Source organism: Camponotus vicinus, unplaced genomic scaffold (genome assembly GCF_025532165.1).
Source record: "Camponotus vicinus isolate PSW18456_S1 unplaced genomic scaffold, iyCamVici1.0 SCAF_9, whole genome shotgun sequence".
In the NCBI taxonomy this organism is placed as follows: Eukaryota; Metazoa; Arthropoda; class Insecta; order Hymenoptera; family Formicidae; genus Camponotus; species Camponotus vicinus.
In genome coordinates this window covers 860,555-877,800 of record NW_028141981.1, presented here as the reverse complement: position 1 = coordinate 877,800, position 17,246 = coordinate 860,555, and the positions used below count along the sequence as shown (strand labels likewise).

The following is a 17,246-nucleotide window of genomic DNA, read 5'->3' as shown; positions in this document are numbered from 1 at the left end:
GAATGGCCAGTAACCGCGCAATTTTACACCGTTTCACCCTTTTGCGGCGATGTAGCGGAATACAAGGAGTAGAAATGCGCGTGTACAGCGTTTCGAGGTGCATTATACGGTGTAATAAATACCGCGCGCGCGGTGACAGGACAATCCTTCTTACCCACTACCACCACGTGGCCGAAGACCTGATCGCTGGACACGTGGGAACAGTTCCAACGGTGATGTCGGAACTGGTGCCGGCACTCGCGTAGACCCAGCGCGGCACCTTCGCCCACCGCTGGCATGGCGTGCGGCGCTTTTTTGCACTGCTCGCGTTGGCTTTTTGCCAATCCTGGAATACGACTGCAGACGGCCGCGCCGACCACCATTGCCCCGACCACCCTGAAACAGAGGGGTCCGTTAAAATTATGCTAAAGAATCGCGAACACACTGACAAGTAAAGGTACCCAACTGTCACTCACGGATTCTAATGAAACTGTACACTTGTAAAACTATGCAAAATAATAGACACGTATTTTTTTTTTATCTGCGGAGAAGCGATTTTAAGGGCAGAAACAACCCCTTGTATATATGGGGTGGATATACGGACTTCGTATCGCAAAAATTTAAGTTTCATAAAAAATTGTTTCAGACAAAAGTTGTAGGGTGTAAAAAGATCTATTTACTGGCGCCATGAATTTGACCTTGGATGGCGTCGCCAAGGTGTCGATTAAAATGGCCCACCCTGTATACAAGGGGTTGTTTCTGGCCTTCGCTTCTCCGCAGATAAAAAAAAATACGTGTCTATTATTTTGCATAGTTTTACAAGTACAAAGTTTCATTAGAATCCGTGAGTGACAGTTGGGTACCTTTACTTGTGAGAAAATCTGGTTGCATTAATTAGAAATCTGGTAGATTCAACCAGTATGTCTGTTGGAAAATGAATCAGAATTCCTTTAGGAATTACCAGATGAGTATGATTAATTTCTCCCTGTTAAATTTACCCAATTTTCTTGGTAATAATACTAAATTTACAAAGAAAATGGCATCACTATGTTCATGTTTAATTAATATAACAAGACATTTTTTATAGCTCCAACTAGAAAATATTAATCAAATCCTCAGAGTAAAGTCTATTAAACATTCTAGTTATAAAAAATCGAGTTTTATCATGACTAGAAATTCTACTTGGTTTAACAAAAATGCCTTCTATCAGATACACCTTGTCGGTACAATCAAACGATTTTCTCAGTGCACGTATTCCTAATAGGAATCGTGACATGTAGGAGAATATTTAATTAAAGTTTGTTTATTCCTTGCTCTTAAATCGCATCTTATCAACACGAATTAATGGAAAATAAAATTGCTACGCGGCTACCATAATTGAAAAAAGATTATGTCACCCATAAGCCTAATGTTAAATAATTGTGTAGATACATACATATATAAGTATGTAAAATTTGTATTGAAAACTTTACGGTCATCCATCTTCATCGTCCTTATTTCGATATTTTAACGAGCAAGCTGCGTGAACGGAGCGATTAACAGGTGCTAAAACCGAAGCGACGACAAGCTGAAACTTGATATCCTCAGCCTCCTGCTGGTCCGTTGCGTAATTTATATCCCACAACGCGAAGCATACTCTCCCAAGTATTCTTACAAGGCGCTTATTCATATTTAAATTCTCCTCTTTCAAGAGAAGTAGAATGGAAAATACACGAATGCTTTAGATCACTTTAAAAGTGACTCATAAAATCGTGTCGTCCATCCGTCATCCCGAGATAGCTATAAATACACCTTTCATCGAACCACTTACGCGATTCTGTTATTCTTTCGTGATCATCGATGAAATATCGAGGCGCCCCGGGTATACTCGAGGGTGAGTTATCGAGTTTCGGGGCTGGATAAGGTAAGAGGGGCTTCAGGTAGACCACGGTAGGGAGAAGGATCGTATGCGGTAGAGACGGAGAGTGTAAGATAGGCAGGTTGAATTTCTGAGAAGCATGAAATTGCGACGATTACGTCGCGTCCCCGGGGCGAGAATTATTTGCATTGGAATGCATCGCGCCGGTGGCCGCCGAATCTCCCTGCGGTGGGACAATCTACAGGGTGTCCGGGTGTACGACGAACGTGAGAAAAGGAGAAGGGGACCGCGGCATGCCGCCGCGAAAACGAGCCGGGCCGAAATTCGCCCGGAGGGATCCCGAGCTTCGCTTCCCTCCGTCTCCCTCTCGTCGCTCTCGCGAGGCATAAACGAGGAAGACGTTGACGCGAGGGGCCCGTCGTCGTCCCTTCAAAGAATCTCTCTCTCGCGAGCGCACTCGTGACTCCCCTTTAACGGAAAGATGCGATCGCCTGCAAGGGACGAGAGAGGCCTGGCGAGAGAGGTGGAAGAAGAGGTGAAAAGAAAGAGAACGGTCCACGTCATTTCTCATAATAATACAAGACGGTGAGACCAGAATTCCTCCTTGTCCCTCCCGTAGGTATTTAATTCCAGTTGCGCTACAACGATGGTTCGATACTATATACAGGGTGTCCCAGACGAATGTCCCCTTACGAATCAGCCGTTAATAGCAGATTCCTGAGATCATTTGGAGACGAAAATTCTAATACCAAAAAATTCTAATACCAAAATGTTGAGGAAGACTTCATCAAAATGTTCAAACTACTGACTACTGTCGCATCGAAGACACAATCGCGCTCACTGCAGAATCCTATTTTTTATTTTATATCGATCTCTCTATCGATATCGATATTATCGTGCTGTGTCCCTGAGCACATGAGAATGTAACGCGCCGATTGGTAATCTTTAATCTTTTGTAGCGCCGAAACTACAACTTCCTCAACATTTTGATATTAAGGTTTTCGTTTCCAAATGATCTCAGGAATCTACCATTAACGACTGATTCGTTAAGTCTGAGACACCCTGTACATGTCACGATTGATCAAGAAACTAATAAGAGAGAAGCGAGCGATTCGCAGAAAAATCCGACTCTATTGATCGCAAAGGAGCGATAACGTTAAATGTTAGCGGCTACAGTCTTCTTCTGCTTAATTACATGTTCGGGATGCATCGTTCGTTAGCCTTCATTAGACACAAGTTGCGCCATGCCTCTGGCACGTGACGGACGGGTAGGTGATAGCGATAACTCATTCGTCTTCATTGCTCGTTACGTAGTTAGAATGCACTTTATCACGATTATGTCGGCGCCGTTACGCCGGTTTACGGTCAATTGTTACATTCTCATTCTTTCGGCGAAGGAAGATCGACCGTGATACGAGTATTTTCCGCTTTCAATTCTTACGTATTTTTAAATTGGATTATATTATATTTATTGTCATTATATTCACGTCGAAAAAAATATTTTCAAAGAGCTTATACGCGCGCCCATGTCTTTAGTATACCAGCCGCATAAAAGGGAACAACGGACTCTCGTACATACGTTCAGCAGCAATCTACACGTAGCCATTAGCGCGTAATGTATAACATCACGCCCGTCTCATACGGAGGCTAATGGTGTGCTATTTGCGACAGGGTATCGCAGCACCGTTCGCCACCGACTGTTAAAGGCGCTGTCGGGACAATTTCAATTGTGCATCCGTCACCCGTCATTTTTATCAAACGCAGTCATTACACACGATTCGATAGAGTTAGACAAGTATTTTTTTATTAAAAAATTTATATATATTTATATTTATAGTAAATATCTTAACAAATTTATATATCGTGATTACAGAGTCGTGACAACGCCTTTTTTCTTCAACAATTTCCAATCGTTCCACCGTCTATTTGAATGATACCGACGTGTCTTTATCGCAACGAAGGATACCATACTCATTATCGTGATCAACCGCCGTGTTCTTGGCTATTTGGCATTACTCAATTTGCTCTAATGACTAGTTCGAGCGAATCAGACAGCCGCGGAGAGAAGCAACAGTACGAATCCCAGAAAAATAGGAAATAATCATCAGCCTTCTCAGGAGGGCAATAATCAGTCTTACATGGTCTTATATTCTTTGATTTCGTGGATAAGCTACTGTTAAAGTACCTTTGCCGCATAGAAAACTTGCGAAACTCTATATTTTTTTTCCACGGGAGATTGCATCAATTTATGTCTATCAAGTATTATTAATTTCGCGTTAAGATACTTTAGACTAATTTTCGAGCAAAGTTGAACGTGCTTTCGCATACGTGTTTGCTTGCAGATGATGTATAATAGGTAGTTGTAATTTTCGCGGAGCTAGCCTGTGAACGTTCTTTGATTAAGTCTTCCTTGGGATCTTCTTCGACTATGTATTTCTCGATGGATCTTTGCTCCTGCACGTTTCGACTTCTCACCGGAATTTTTCGACGGGATGAATCACAATCCGCCGATTCATCCACGCGGTTTTTGAGAGAAACTTTCATGTGGTTAGTCGTAGAAAGTCGAAATATATGAATCATCTTGATGATACCAACGTACAAGGAAATTGATATCGTTGACTATTAAAGTAGTATTTTTAATCGGATCAATATTAAAGCTTCGAAGAGCAAATAATAGAAGACCCGAGTACGCGATCGTACAATACCAGTTTTGATCTATTATTTTTATCTTTTGGAGTACTTTAGTTTGACGTAAATCCCTCGAATGATCTGTGGCACTACGAGTATTTATTAATGCCGGGTTGCACGGTAGATTACGAGGATTGACATAGTAGGATAGACGTGTAGTAGAGGCAACGAGAATATCGGTAGGCGCTTCTCGCTCTGCTTCGATGATACCTCGATAGCGATCACGGCGTATGACACCGCGGGGGTTCCGGCTGGGAAAACCTTGGCTATATAATACATGTGTCACTCTGCTTGCTCGAATAACTGTAAATCTTCGTAATGCACCGTGCGATGATATCGAAGATGCCATCTGCAAAATGCTCCATTCGCTAAAAGCTCCAGAAGCGGAAACGAAAGGGAAAAAGAGAGAGATCAGATGCTAATATTATCGTAAAAAAATATTCTTGACCGAGAGGTTGATGGAGTTTAATTAGTAAAAATTTAAATGAGAGAAAATTCCAAGTTTCCTAAAAAATAATATAATAAGATTTTAATTTATAGATATTAAAAAGATATACTTTTGCAGCAATAATGCACGGTCGTAATTATTTTGAGATAACAAATCACCGCAGTCCTTTCATGCTTCACTCACACATTGTAGGGATATATCGCGAAGGCGTGGATAAATACCATCTACGTGATCAATTGCGTTTATCGCAGGGTATATTTAACAAGAGGGAGAACGAGAGGGAGAGAGAAAGACAGTAGCAGACTTAATAATTGCAGAGATCGGTACGTGCGTGTCTATATCTCAAGATCTCGATGTAGCTGAATAAAATCGAGCGAGCTCAGTCTAATTAACGCGATTGTCGAGAATCTCTTATTGTCCACATTGCGCTGTTTTTTCGCAGATTACAATTTCAAATATACGCAGAATCGAGATCGCGATAATTATACGAGCAATGAATTACGTTCTAACGATAAAATTAATAGTCATTGTAAAATCATTAAAACTGATAGTGAAGAGATAACGAGCTATTTAATAGCTATTAAATAGCTCGTTATCTCATCACTGTCGATTGGAATTATTAAAAAAATTATGATTGCTAACTTTTTATCATCGTGATATTTCATCCATCATTATCTCGATAGAGATAGCACCGAGATATTTAGCCGGAACAAGGTAATCTTTACAAAGTGCGAAGATTACGTCATTATGCAATCTTGAAATTCACATTTCTCTCTCGTGTTATTCCGCACCTGGATTTTGCGTGTCTTTAATATAAGCTATCGTGCATTCGATGAAAAGAGAAACATTCTGTAAATTGCATGTTACGGGCTTCGAGACGACACGTCTCTTTAAACCATCGAGCGTCTCAACAGGACGAAGCCTATGCATCATTCCCTTATCTAGTCCGCAGATTCACGACTCGCGATTGCAAATTTAAGATATACTTATAGCGGAGATATCTCTCCCGCATCGCGAGCGACGCACGTGCAACTTCACGTGCGAGAATGTGGAAATCGTGAAGTAATTTACTGGTGTGTGTCACGCGCGTGTGTGTGACAAGATTAATTGTCTAGGAAAATTCACTTTAACTCATTTTAATTTTAAATGTCAACGATGCAGAGATCTTTGTGCGCGGGGATTTTTCAGTGTGGCTTTAAATATTCAGGATTTACCGTTCCATGTTTTTTTTTAATTTTTTTTTATTACGAGAGAGCCGCCTTACCCTCGCGTGAACGCTATTATCAGCGATTGTTGGTCCTGACGGAATTCGTTCAACTTTGTGTCCGAAACGAGCGCGGTCGCTGTTGTTGCTTTTGTCCGTTTGTCCATCAGTGTCAAGAGGCTTCGAGATATCCGTTGCCGAGGGGACCACAATGTGGATGCTTATCCGGCGTCAAATCTTCGAGACACTTTCTTACACGAGGCCGATACCCCTCGGTCGGTTGGTTTCGCCGCGTATATTACTCTCGGGCTTTCTTTGCCAGCGAGATTTCAGCTCGGCGGCCCATGGCGAATGGGTTTCGAGCATTCGATACGCCGTGACTAATCGAAAATGCCAGAGGGGTACCCAGTAGGGGCGGATTTACATCGTCTTGGATCTTTGACGCTCTTTCAATTGAATCTATAATAAAGGATTCGAAAAAAGATTGACACTGTAATTTCTCGGTTATTACGAATATCACATATCGATCTTTTATATCTCTTATCCGCTGTTATTTAATTTCCATTTGAAATATATATATCTTAAAAAATAGCTTAATAGATAGCTCTTGAGAGAATCTCGACGCCTCTCTGTCGGATCGTGATTTTTTCTTTTCGGCTAGTGCGTAAATACATTCCTGTGTACCTACGTTGGGATAGGTTCGACTCGTCTGCACAACAATGGTGCCCACCACGACGATATTCAAAACGCTCTTTCGCTCTGGTTACGATGACTACTTCGTCAAGATTCGATACGCCCATTCTCGTTCTTACTATAAAATTAAACGTGCTTCACGGACGTGACTCACAATGTTACCGGATCGACCTACAATCACGGAGCTACTCCCTCTTGATTCGAAGAATCATTGACGAAGCATCGATAATCGCTTCTTGATGTATTCATGATTCGATCGACGTATAAAATCTGAGGAGAAATATCAATTATGAAGAATCATGAAAATCCTTTTATTAGAGAAAGGAAGGCGACATTGAAAATTATTTATGAACAAGTTAAGACACATAGAATAACAGTTTTTATAAATAATCTGAATTTGACTAAATTTCACAGAAGATTGCCGTCGACATATTTAAAATAAAAACGAAATAAATTTTTTAGCTAATTAAACTCGTTATACATACATGCGATATTAATCTCGTTTCCTCGCGAAATTATTCGACGTAAAACGAAACATAAATTTTTCCTAATCTGAGGAGAAATATGAAGAATCATGAAAATTCTTTTATTAGAGAAAGGAAGGCGACATTGAAAATTATTTATGAACAAGTTAAGACACATAGAATAACAGTTTTTATAAATAATCTGAATTTGACTAAGTTTCACAGAAGATTGCCGTCGACATATTTAAAATAAAAACGAAATAAATTTTTTAGCTAATTAAACTCGTTATACATACATGCGATATTAATCTCGTTTCCTCGCGAAATTATTCGACGTAAAACGAAACATAAATTTTTCCTAATCTGAGGATAAATATGAAGAATCATGAAAATTCTTTTATTAGAGAAAGAAAGGCGACATTGAAAATTATTTATGAACAAGTTAAGACACATAGAATAGCAATTTTCATAAATAATTTGAGTTTGATTAAGTTTCACAGAAGAAGATTACCATTGATATATTTAAAATAAAAACGAAATAAATTTTTTAGCTAATTAAACTCGTTATACACATATGCGATATTAATCTCGTTTCTTCGCGAAATTATTCGACGTAAAACGGAACATAAATTTCTCCTAATCCTCTTGTGATCGAATTTACCTCGACGCTTCTTGTTGCTCGCTTTGTTTTTCTTATCCTTAAACCGGATAGGCACTTATCTTAATACGCCAATTTAGCCGCTATATTTCATCGTATCGATCGCGCTTAACAAGCGGTGCAACGATTCGACGGTTTAGTCGAGGTTCCGTGCGGTTTCCTCCGCGATCGATGATTTATCGGCATTCGGGAAAGTTAAGAAGGAAATAGGAAACGCGTTCGTAAGGATTCGTTACGATAACCGACATCAGAAAGCGCGGTTTTCTTCTGAAACTACAACGATATGCACTAAAAGCGCGTGCACGATAAGTCGAAGGATACGATTTGATCTCAGCGCGATTCAATGCGCGTGTCCACTTTGCATTGCATGCCCGCGATACGCATAGATAAGGATTAAGGACTTACTAAGTGGTCCCCTCGCGAATGCGTCGTACACGCGACGTGGGCCGATAGTGCGTGCGTTATTTAGTGACCAGCCCGCTTTAAGCAGGTACACGCTTACACACGCGCGGCGAATTGTATATCTAATTCCCGTATTTATGGCGCGTTTATTGAATCCTTTGAGTTTTTTACACCACTTTAGCGCACAGCTCGCGCGATATCCCCCAATATAATCGTTGACACGCGTGTCCGATTCTATTGTTGGAACAATTATCGGATATCTCTCTTTTTCACTCTGTTTTTCTCTCTCGATAATCGTTATATTATGAATGACTTATGAATTATCACATTGTGACGATCGCTGTTTGCATCAAACGACGTGTCATTGCTGTAGATACGTACTTTAAATGCGTGTAATCGGCGCACTATCTTGAATCCCTCTAAAAAGACCCTTACAAAGGTAAAAAAAAAGTACGCCAAGTATATAAAAAATTCTACCTTGTATGCAACAAAATGTTTAATAAAAAAAAGTCTTTAAAAATAATTTACGGTAATTTTCCCCCACAAAATCATTTTTCTAAAAAAAAATAAAATCTCAAAAAATAATTTTCCTGAAAAATACTAAAAAGTAAAATACACCTCAAACAAATATTTTTCTAAAAAAATAAAATCTCAAACATTTTTCTAAAAAAATAAAACCTCAAAAAATAATTGTTCTCTCTCGATAACCGTTATATTATGAATGACTTATGAATGACCACATTGTGATCGCTGTTCGCATCAAACGACCGTGTCGTTGCTGTAGATACGCACTTTAGATGCGTGTAATCGGCGCGCTATCTTGAATTCCGACGTTCCAACATTGTTTCCCGAAGCTACGCTTCGAGACGGTGCGTCGCGTAGGTTGCTCGACGTACATGAAGAATCACAGACACTTCACCTTCCATTAGCATTGAATACGAATCAAATTAACCCTTCGCGATAGCAAATTCTTTCGAGCGAGCAAGAGGAAACGATCGAGCGGTAAAATGCATTTTTTTTTTTTCGTTCGTCATAATATCGGGTACACACGTTCGATACATTGTGATAAATTAGACCGATCAACTTTTCATGTCAGCCGACCGCCTTTTCCCGGTTCTTCCTCTTCATCCCTGATCTCTCGCTTAAACAGCATCCCGTATTCCGCCCTGTTATATTTTCATTCAGTCGCGATCTTTATTTTTCTCGCGTAAGACGAGCCCCCGACGTATTAATTTTATCGATTCTTCGATAATTGTACTTGATATGGCGTTATTAATCGATATGTTTTTCACCGTCCCTCTTCATTAAAATGTGCTCGGCGCGTATCATGGTTGTTAATTTTATCGGGAAATTAATTTCTCGAGAATTTCTTCAATTTCCACCTTGGATGTTATCGAAATGATATCTGAATATTTGATTAAAACAAGATTGATCGTCTCAAGCTGAGATATTTACGATAGACTACGTACAGCACTTTTATCTCTAAGTTATAGAGGAACCCTTGATTCTAATGGTCTCGTTCTTTCCTCCAAATCCAAAATAATGTTCGTTGTCGGAGGAATCTTCCTATTGTGCGACGCGCGAGAAACAGGAGAAACCTGTCGAACTGTGTTTGCGCTCTCAAACATTCGTGTTATGACTCCGGAGTTATTGCCGGACACGTAGGATGGTCCGTAGAGATTTAACTGATCCTAAGGAAAGAGAGAGAGAGAGAGAGAAGGAAAAAGAGAGACCGGAGCTTATACTTAGCCGGAGCTAATTAAAAGGATCCATCGGAAGACTCAAAGGACGCGAGATAAGATCAGCGTTGACGCCACAGTGAGAAATGTCGTCGGCGTTACGACGACCTCTCTCGGGGTGAGAAGTTTTGCGGCATTTCACATAAATCCTATCCCGTCTCGCGGATCGACACGAGATATCGATGGGACGCCGCCTACGTTGCAGCCGACCATGTCGCGCCGATAGCAAGGAAGTAATTTAGCCTTTAAACTCTGAGACACGATTTGATAAAATCGCGTGAATTAATTTAGCAGAAAACTACTCATTTAATTTTAATTTGAAATTAAATTTTTTTAAATCCACCCTTTTTTCCCCGGAATTTATACACTCGAAAAAATGATCTTGCAACTAGAATAATAATTTCCTAGATATAATTTAATTAAGGCAGATAAATTATTATTTTATATATTATTTTATATATTATTTATAAAGGTAGAAATATTATTATTAGCAAGTACTGTGTGATATGCACAAGTGCACACTTGATCAATTTAAGTGACAGCGGCATTTTTATATCTAAACTATTAGTGAAATTTAGAAAATCACTTTATAAAATTTGAATATTGTATCAAATTATAAAGTTTGATTATTGTACACGGAAAAATCGTTTTTCACAAAAATTGTTCTAATTCTAGTAGAAACTCATATTCATCCAATGCAGAATTAATATTTAGCATAGGATCTAAAGTTGTCAGAAATATTACTAGAATTTACTGCTATAAAATCTACATTGTTACAAATAATATTCCGATACAAAATAATAGCGATAAATTTTTGTCGCGATTAGACATCTACCTACATAAAACTTTTTTTTTAGTATAACACTCATATTCCCGGATTAGAGAAAAGTGGATGAAGAGGTAAGCGGAGAGAAGGAGAGAACGGGGAGAGGAAGATGCGAGAGTTGGTCGACGAAAAAGGGAGCGGTTCGCATAATTTCGTGATATTATCTGGGCGCGAACATATCTGCCGGATTCCCACGCGCGCCACGAGAACGTCGAGAGCTCGTCCAATTTCGAAATTTTGGGGCCGGCCAGGTTAAATGTTAACACGGGAATTATGCTAATCGTTCCGAGATGCCCTTGCCATCGGGACATTCATCATCCGCCGCGGTTTTCTGGCCGCTTTTTGCGGTACGCACGGTTTATACGACCGCACCGCGCCGCGCGTACTCGAGGTAGTCCAGAAAGGGAGACGTATTTAAAAGTCTAATTTTTTTTATGATTTTCGTATGCCCGAAAGATCGAGATCCTCTCCTCCCATAAAGCTGTTCCGTCTGTCTTGCATTGTCTTCGTTTTTACTCTACAGTTTTTACTCTACCCCACATTATACCGAATTCTTCTTCCACGTCTCGTTTCTCTGTGCGCGGTATAAATGGAGAGAAATAAATAAATTTAAATAAACATAAAGAAAAGCTCTCGAAGAATCAATTAATATCAATATAAAAGGCAATAGAGAGCATATAAACAAGTAATATTGCAATCAAAATGTAGGAAAGAATATAAAACAAATATAGTTAAAAATACAGTAATTTAATAAAGCAAAAAAAAATACAAAAATAGAAATCGAATTATAACGGACGTTTCTGGCTCTTGTTTTGAGCCTTCTTCAGCGCAAAAAAATTAAGCAATATAGGAAGTTACAAAGATAAAAACAGAAAAAAGAATGAATTAAGATCAATAATCTAATTTAGACGAGGTGTCAATAACGCATGAACGCATAAATTTATATATTATATATATTTCTACGAGAGCTTATTGCACGAGCTCTGATGAAGTTATCCAAATTATTACAAAAAATGAGAGGCTATTTAACATAAGACAGCAATTTGAATAATCAAACTTTAATACAATAAAATATTGATAACTTAAATAAAAGTATATGCGTTTTATGGAAGTAAATATGAATATATGCAAATTTGCTCGTCAAATAATTTAGTTTGATCGGGAGAAAAGTCTATGTTTGCGCGAGTAGAAAAGACTCACTCCCACATACAATATTATACGAACGATGCTAGAAGCGGGCGGAGTTCTCGCCTGAGCAATCGCCGGAAATTCATAACTTAGCATCAGGCCGACGAAAGAGGGTTAATCGGAAAAAATACGACGAGACGAGCTTTTGTCGCGGCGGAAGGCGCCGGAGAACGGGCGTTGGGTGAAATATAATTTTGCGCGGATTAGCGTGGGATTGTAAATTCGCGCTTAGAAATTGCAACCGGGTCACCCGGATGGTGACTGCGATAACAGGGGCGTGGCACGCCCTACGAAATAAATATCTGACATTTGATTGCGAAAACAAAAATCGACAGAAACGCGGGGATGGTTTCTTCCTCCGACACGTAACCCCGCGGCCGAAAAGTGATTTCGATCAATCTTTTTTTTTATTTCTCTTCTCAAATAAAAATGCGCGCGCGCTGCGAATTGAAATTTGTTTCTTTGTTGATGGCCTAGGATGGATTCCGTTGCCTTTGTCGCCGTAGAAACCAGTTTGGAACCTGGTAATTCATACGTTCACGCGCATGATGTATGTACCGCTTCTGCGAAATCGTGCCCGCTTATTTCGCGGTGAGCTTGACCTTGCGAAGCTGCACGATGGGGAACGGCGGCCGATTATAACGGGGCATATACGCACACATCGGCGAATTATTCGAAAATTATTAAATCTGAAATAATTTATCAAAGGTTGGAAAGTTGCGCGGATAGATCAATGGTCCATTATTTCCTATTTTTCGAGAGGACGCATGAAACAAAGATTCATTATCCTCGAATGAGGTTGAATGAAAGTGCGTATAACGTTGGAGTAACTCGTCGATTTTTTAGATTACGACAGATTCTGCTGATGTAGGACTTTGATCGATCACAGGCGGCGGTGAAAATGTTTGTATAAACTTGCAATAAGAGAAAAGTGCGTAAAGGAAAGTCTCTTTCGTACAGTGCGATATCAAAGTGCAGCAAGTGTGTCCCTCTCCGCGATGGGCGTTTCTTCTGATGATCAGAGTGGGAGAGGGTGGGTGGAGAACGATATAGGAAGAGAGGGACGAGATGGAAAAAAAAGAGAGAGAGAGAGAAGCGATTCAATTTATGTCTCGACAATGCAGCTTTGTCTCGCCAAATTATCATACATGAACCTATATACATAATCCCGTATATCGGCGCATTATCATATCATAGCCGCGCATTAAAGTACCGATCCCTCTCCGATGCCCTCTTCCTCTCTGCCGGTCCCCCTCGTTGTGTCGAAAGAGGCGCCTATATTTATGCGATCGGCAAAAGAAATTGCGGATCGTCTCATCGATTGAACGCCTCGACGATATACCAGACGTAAAGTATCTTTGATGCATGATTCGTTCCGACACTTCCGGTTCGATACAAAGATATGCAAAATTCAAAATAATTAGAATATTAGTTTTTCACGTATAAAAAAAACTTAAAAAAAATCATCCAATAAATATATTTCATAATTAAAGTTTCTCTCTCTCTTTATTTATATTTATGTAAACCTAATGCTATGTTTTTTTTTTTCTGATTTTGCCGTCATTTGGTTCGCATCGTACGGGATCTATTGTTCTATTGTCAGCGAGAGGCAATATTATAGTCGTTCGTATATTCGCGACACGCGCAGCGACTCGGAACAAATTTTGCAAGTCACTTTGCGATTCTCCAGGCAAGAATCGTCGACGGAACGACGCGGAATTGGCGGGAAAGTGAGGGGCGAGGGACATTAGCAAGCATCTCAATGACAGGGAAGATTTCTCAATCAATCCAGAGCGCATCTCACGCGAGAGAGACTCTCGAGAGACTTGAAAATCTGACGCATTGACGGGATAATTACGCGCACGTAGGCCGCGTGGTAGTGGTATCTGTCAGACGTGCAGAAAAAGAAGAAACGAGAAGGAAAGAGAGGTAGAAAGAGAGATGATGGAAGCCGAAGAGAGAATACTTGGTAGCGTTCGGCTCTTGTGCTACTGCTGGATCCGCCTTTGGCCACCCACGATGATGATCGCCGTCGAGGATGATCGGTTTAGCCTCAGCGCGAACGTCCGCGAATATTTCCATTCGCATAATGAAAATTATATACGCGTATCTTTGCGAGATAGCTTTACCTCCGGTAAAAATTTCCGTTTGAGGTATAATATTTTATGCAAAACATAAAGTTACAAGATAATACGCGTACAATGTTTTAGGGTAATAAGCAGCTTGAGAAACCTTGTTTGCCGTCATAGATTTATTTCCACGAAATCGTAATTGATAGATGAATGTGTGGGCAGGAGCTGTTTATTAAGATTGATTCGAAATGACGAATGCGCGTTGTATCGTGCATAATATGTGGGACAGCGAATAAATTACGAGTGACAAGCACAAGTCTCGCGCACGACTATACCCGCGACGCACGTACGTATACGCACTTGCTGCCAATGGACTTTACAGCTTACCGCACGTCGTCGTGCTCGAGCAAGCACGATAAAGGCCGAAGACTCGTGTTTAACGAAGCGCTTAATTCAAGGCGCGACCTTTATTACCGGATCGGAGGACGTTGCGCCTCCTCGCTCTCCTCTTCCAAGTCACACGAATTGGTAGGACGTCGAGAGAGTATATTTTTTATTATCCGCAAAAATGAAACAATGCGGCGAACAAGTAGGCGAGAGAAAGTGAAAGCGCGTAAGCGGATAGAAGAAATAAACTTTAATAAAATGTTTGCGCTCGTGCGAAAGATACTTGCACATGACTAAATAATGGTTCTAAATTTATGATGATACGATTGATATTTTTCTCGATTTCGCATTACGTTCAATTATATACTGTGGATACTACAAAGAGAAAAATGTCTGAGAAAGTGTACAACCAAGCGTATTAATCTTTCGAATTTATCACACTAAGAAAAATCATTTGATTGTGCCAACAAGATGTATCTGATGGAAGGAATTTTGGTTAAACCAAGCAGAATTTCTAGTTATCACGATAAGACTCGATTTTTTATAACTAGAACGTTTAATAGATTTTAGGATTTTAGGATTTGATTAATATTTTCTAGTTGAAACTATAAAACTTGTTGTTATATTAATTAAACATGGACATAGTGATGCCATTTTCTTTGTAAATTTAGTATTATTACCAAGGAATTTGGTAAATTTAACAGGAAGAAATTAATCATACTCATCTGGTAATTCTTTAAAGGAATTCTGATCATTTTCCAACAGACATACTGGTTGACTCTACCAGATTTCTAATTAATGCAGCCAGACTTTTTTCTCAGTGCATTACTTGGAATTTTAAGAGAGAGGGATAATCTTTTTTTTAAACTACCTTGGCCTTCGGATGTCCGACATTTAACTGATTCAAAAGCAGATCACGTCGATCCACGCTAGACGTTTTTTTGCACAAGTTTCTCGCGAGAGCGTTGCACGGTCGTATCGTACAGAAATGACTCATGTGAATAACTTGGTGCCCCGATAGAGATCAGCTCATTAAAGTCTCGCGGTAGACCGAAATACCGGTGTACGCGGAGACGTAACTGGAAACTGTACGGGATGCGAAACGCGAACGAGACAAACTCGCGAATCCCGCGGCTCGACTCGAGAGCGGGATGCGTCGCTCGCGTGTGCGATAGAATACGATGGCGAGAGATAAATAGATAGCGGAACGCAGAAGAGGTCACGGGTCTGACATTTCGGAACGTGTGATCGGAAGAGATACACTCGAGAGAGATAGATGGAGAGAAAGAGAGGTACACGTCAGGTAGATTTAGATAACAGCAGCGCACAACTCGCTACAAACTCGTCCAGAGTTCTCTCCAGCAACCTCCTCGTTTCTGGCAAATTCCGTAAACCTTCTCGATTTGTTCAGCAGTTGCGTTAATTCGCATAAGAATTTCAATCGCCTGATGATATCGAGAAAAACATTTATTAATTTTCCTTACTACATGAGAAAGATGATAATTAACATACATACAATCTGAACATTATGATATGGAAAATTGCGATATCCGCCTTGAATCCGTCTTGTGGGTAACGGTAAATGATCGCTATTCGAGCGATGCGATATTCCCGGAATGCTATTAGCGGTCACATTGAGAAGTGGCGCTAGGAAAAGTTAGCCAGCAAGATTCCCGGAGGGAATATAACCGTGGCTTTTATAAATATGTCCGTATGCGCTATCGCGTGGCTACTCCTCGTGAGAGAGCTGCATGAGAAATCAGGCACATCACGGTGGAAGGCGGAACGTGGATGTTGCGCGATGTTGGAATTTGATTTGCGCGATGATGCAGAGAGTTTAATCGACAATCCGTATCGGGCGGTCGACAGAATGTTGCACGGTAGGAAGCGACGTCAACGATAATACCTTTACGACTTTTCCGTTTTGATTTTATGGGAAAATGTCAAGTGGCACAAGCGAGTATGCGCGAATATTCCGGCGACGGGATAGACGCGAGATTTAAACACGCGCAGTTAAAGACGCGACTTTAAAAGCATCTCTCGATCTTCGAGTGCCATTGCGGTTTAAAAGTCCGAGCCAACCTTCACCTCGACGGCGAAAAAGACTCGTAATCTCATCAACCGCGCATCGCGCTCGGTTTTATCGATAAAATTTATTTCCATTGATGGAAGAGAAAAAAATGAGGGGAATTTTGACGACTTTGGCGACGCGATATAAAGACGATTCTCTCTCCAAGGTATTTTAAACGCTGAAAACGATGGTGTCGGAAATTACGAATCGCCGCGGCTAATTATTCTCGATATTTACTTGCAAAAAATGAATAATATGAGAAGCAAGTAATCAAGTTGAAGGTAAATAAAGAATTACACAATTTAATATTATTATTTGTTTAATCTTATTATATGTGTAATTAACAGAATTATTTAATACTTATAATGATACAAATTTTTTTTCTTCTTAGCATTATCTGTATCAATATCTTCTACGAGAATATTTTAACAAATTACACATTACTTGGAGACAGCTCCTTGCAAATCTTGATGTTTTTCTCATCATTTTATAGTCTGGAAAAATAAAAGCTACTACTTTGCAAGGATTATCGAGATCGTTAACGCAGGTATCTTTGGGAACTAATCTCT

At 40.0% G+C, this 17,246-nt stretch overlaps 1 protein-coding gene across 4 annotated transcripts in view; it reads right to left on the bottom strand.

The window, feature by feature from the left end:
- LOC145976908 (protein Wnt-7b) overlaps positions 1–17,246 on the bottom strand; it is a 55,717-nt gene that overhangs the window by 21,544 nt on the left and 16,927 nt on the right. For all 4 annotated transcript variants that reach the window (XM_083108431.1, XM_083108430.1, XM_083108427.1 and 1 more), the window contains exon 2: positions 155–375. In XM_083108431.1, coding sequence (XP_082964557.1) covers positions 155–375 — 221 coding nt within the window. The remainder of the gene's footprint in view (positions 1–154; positions 376–17,246) is intronic.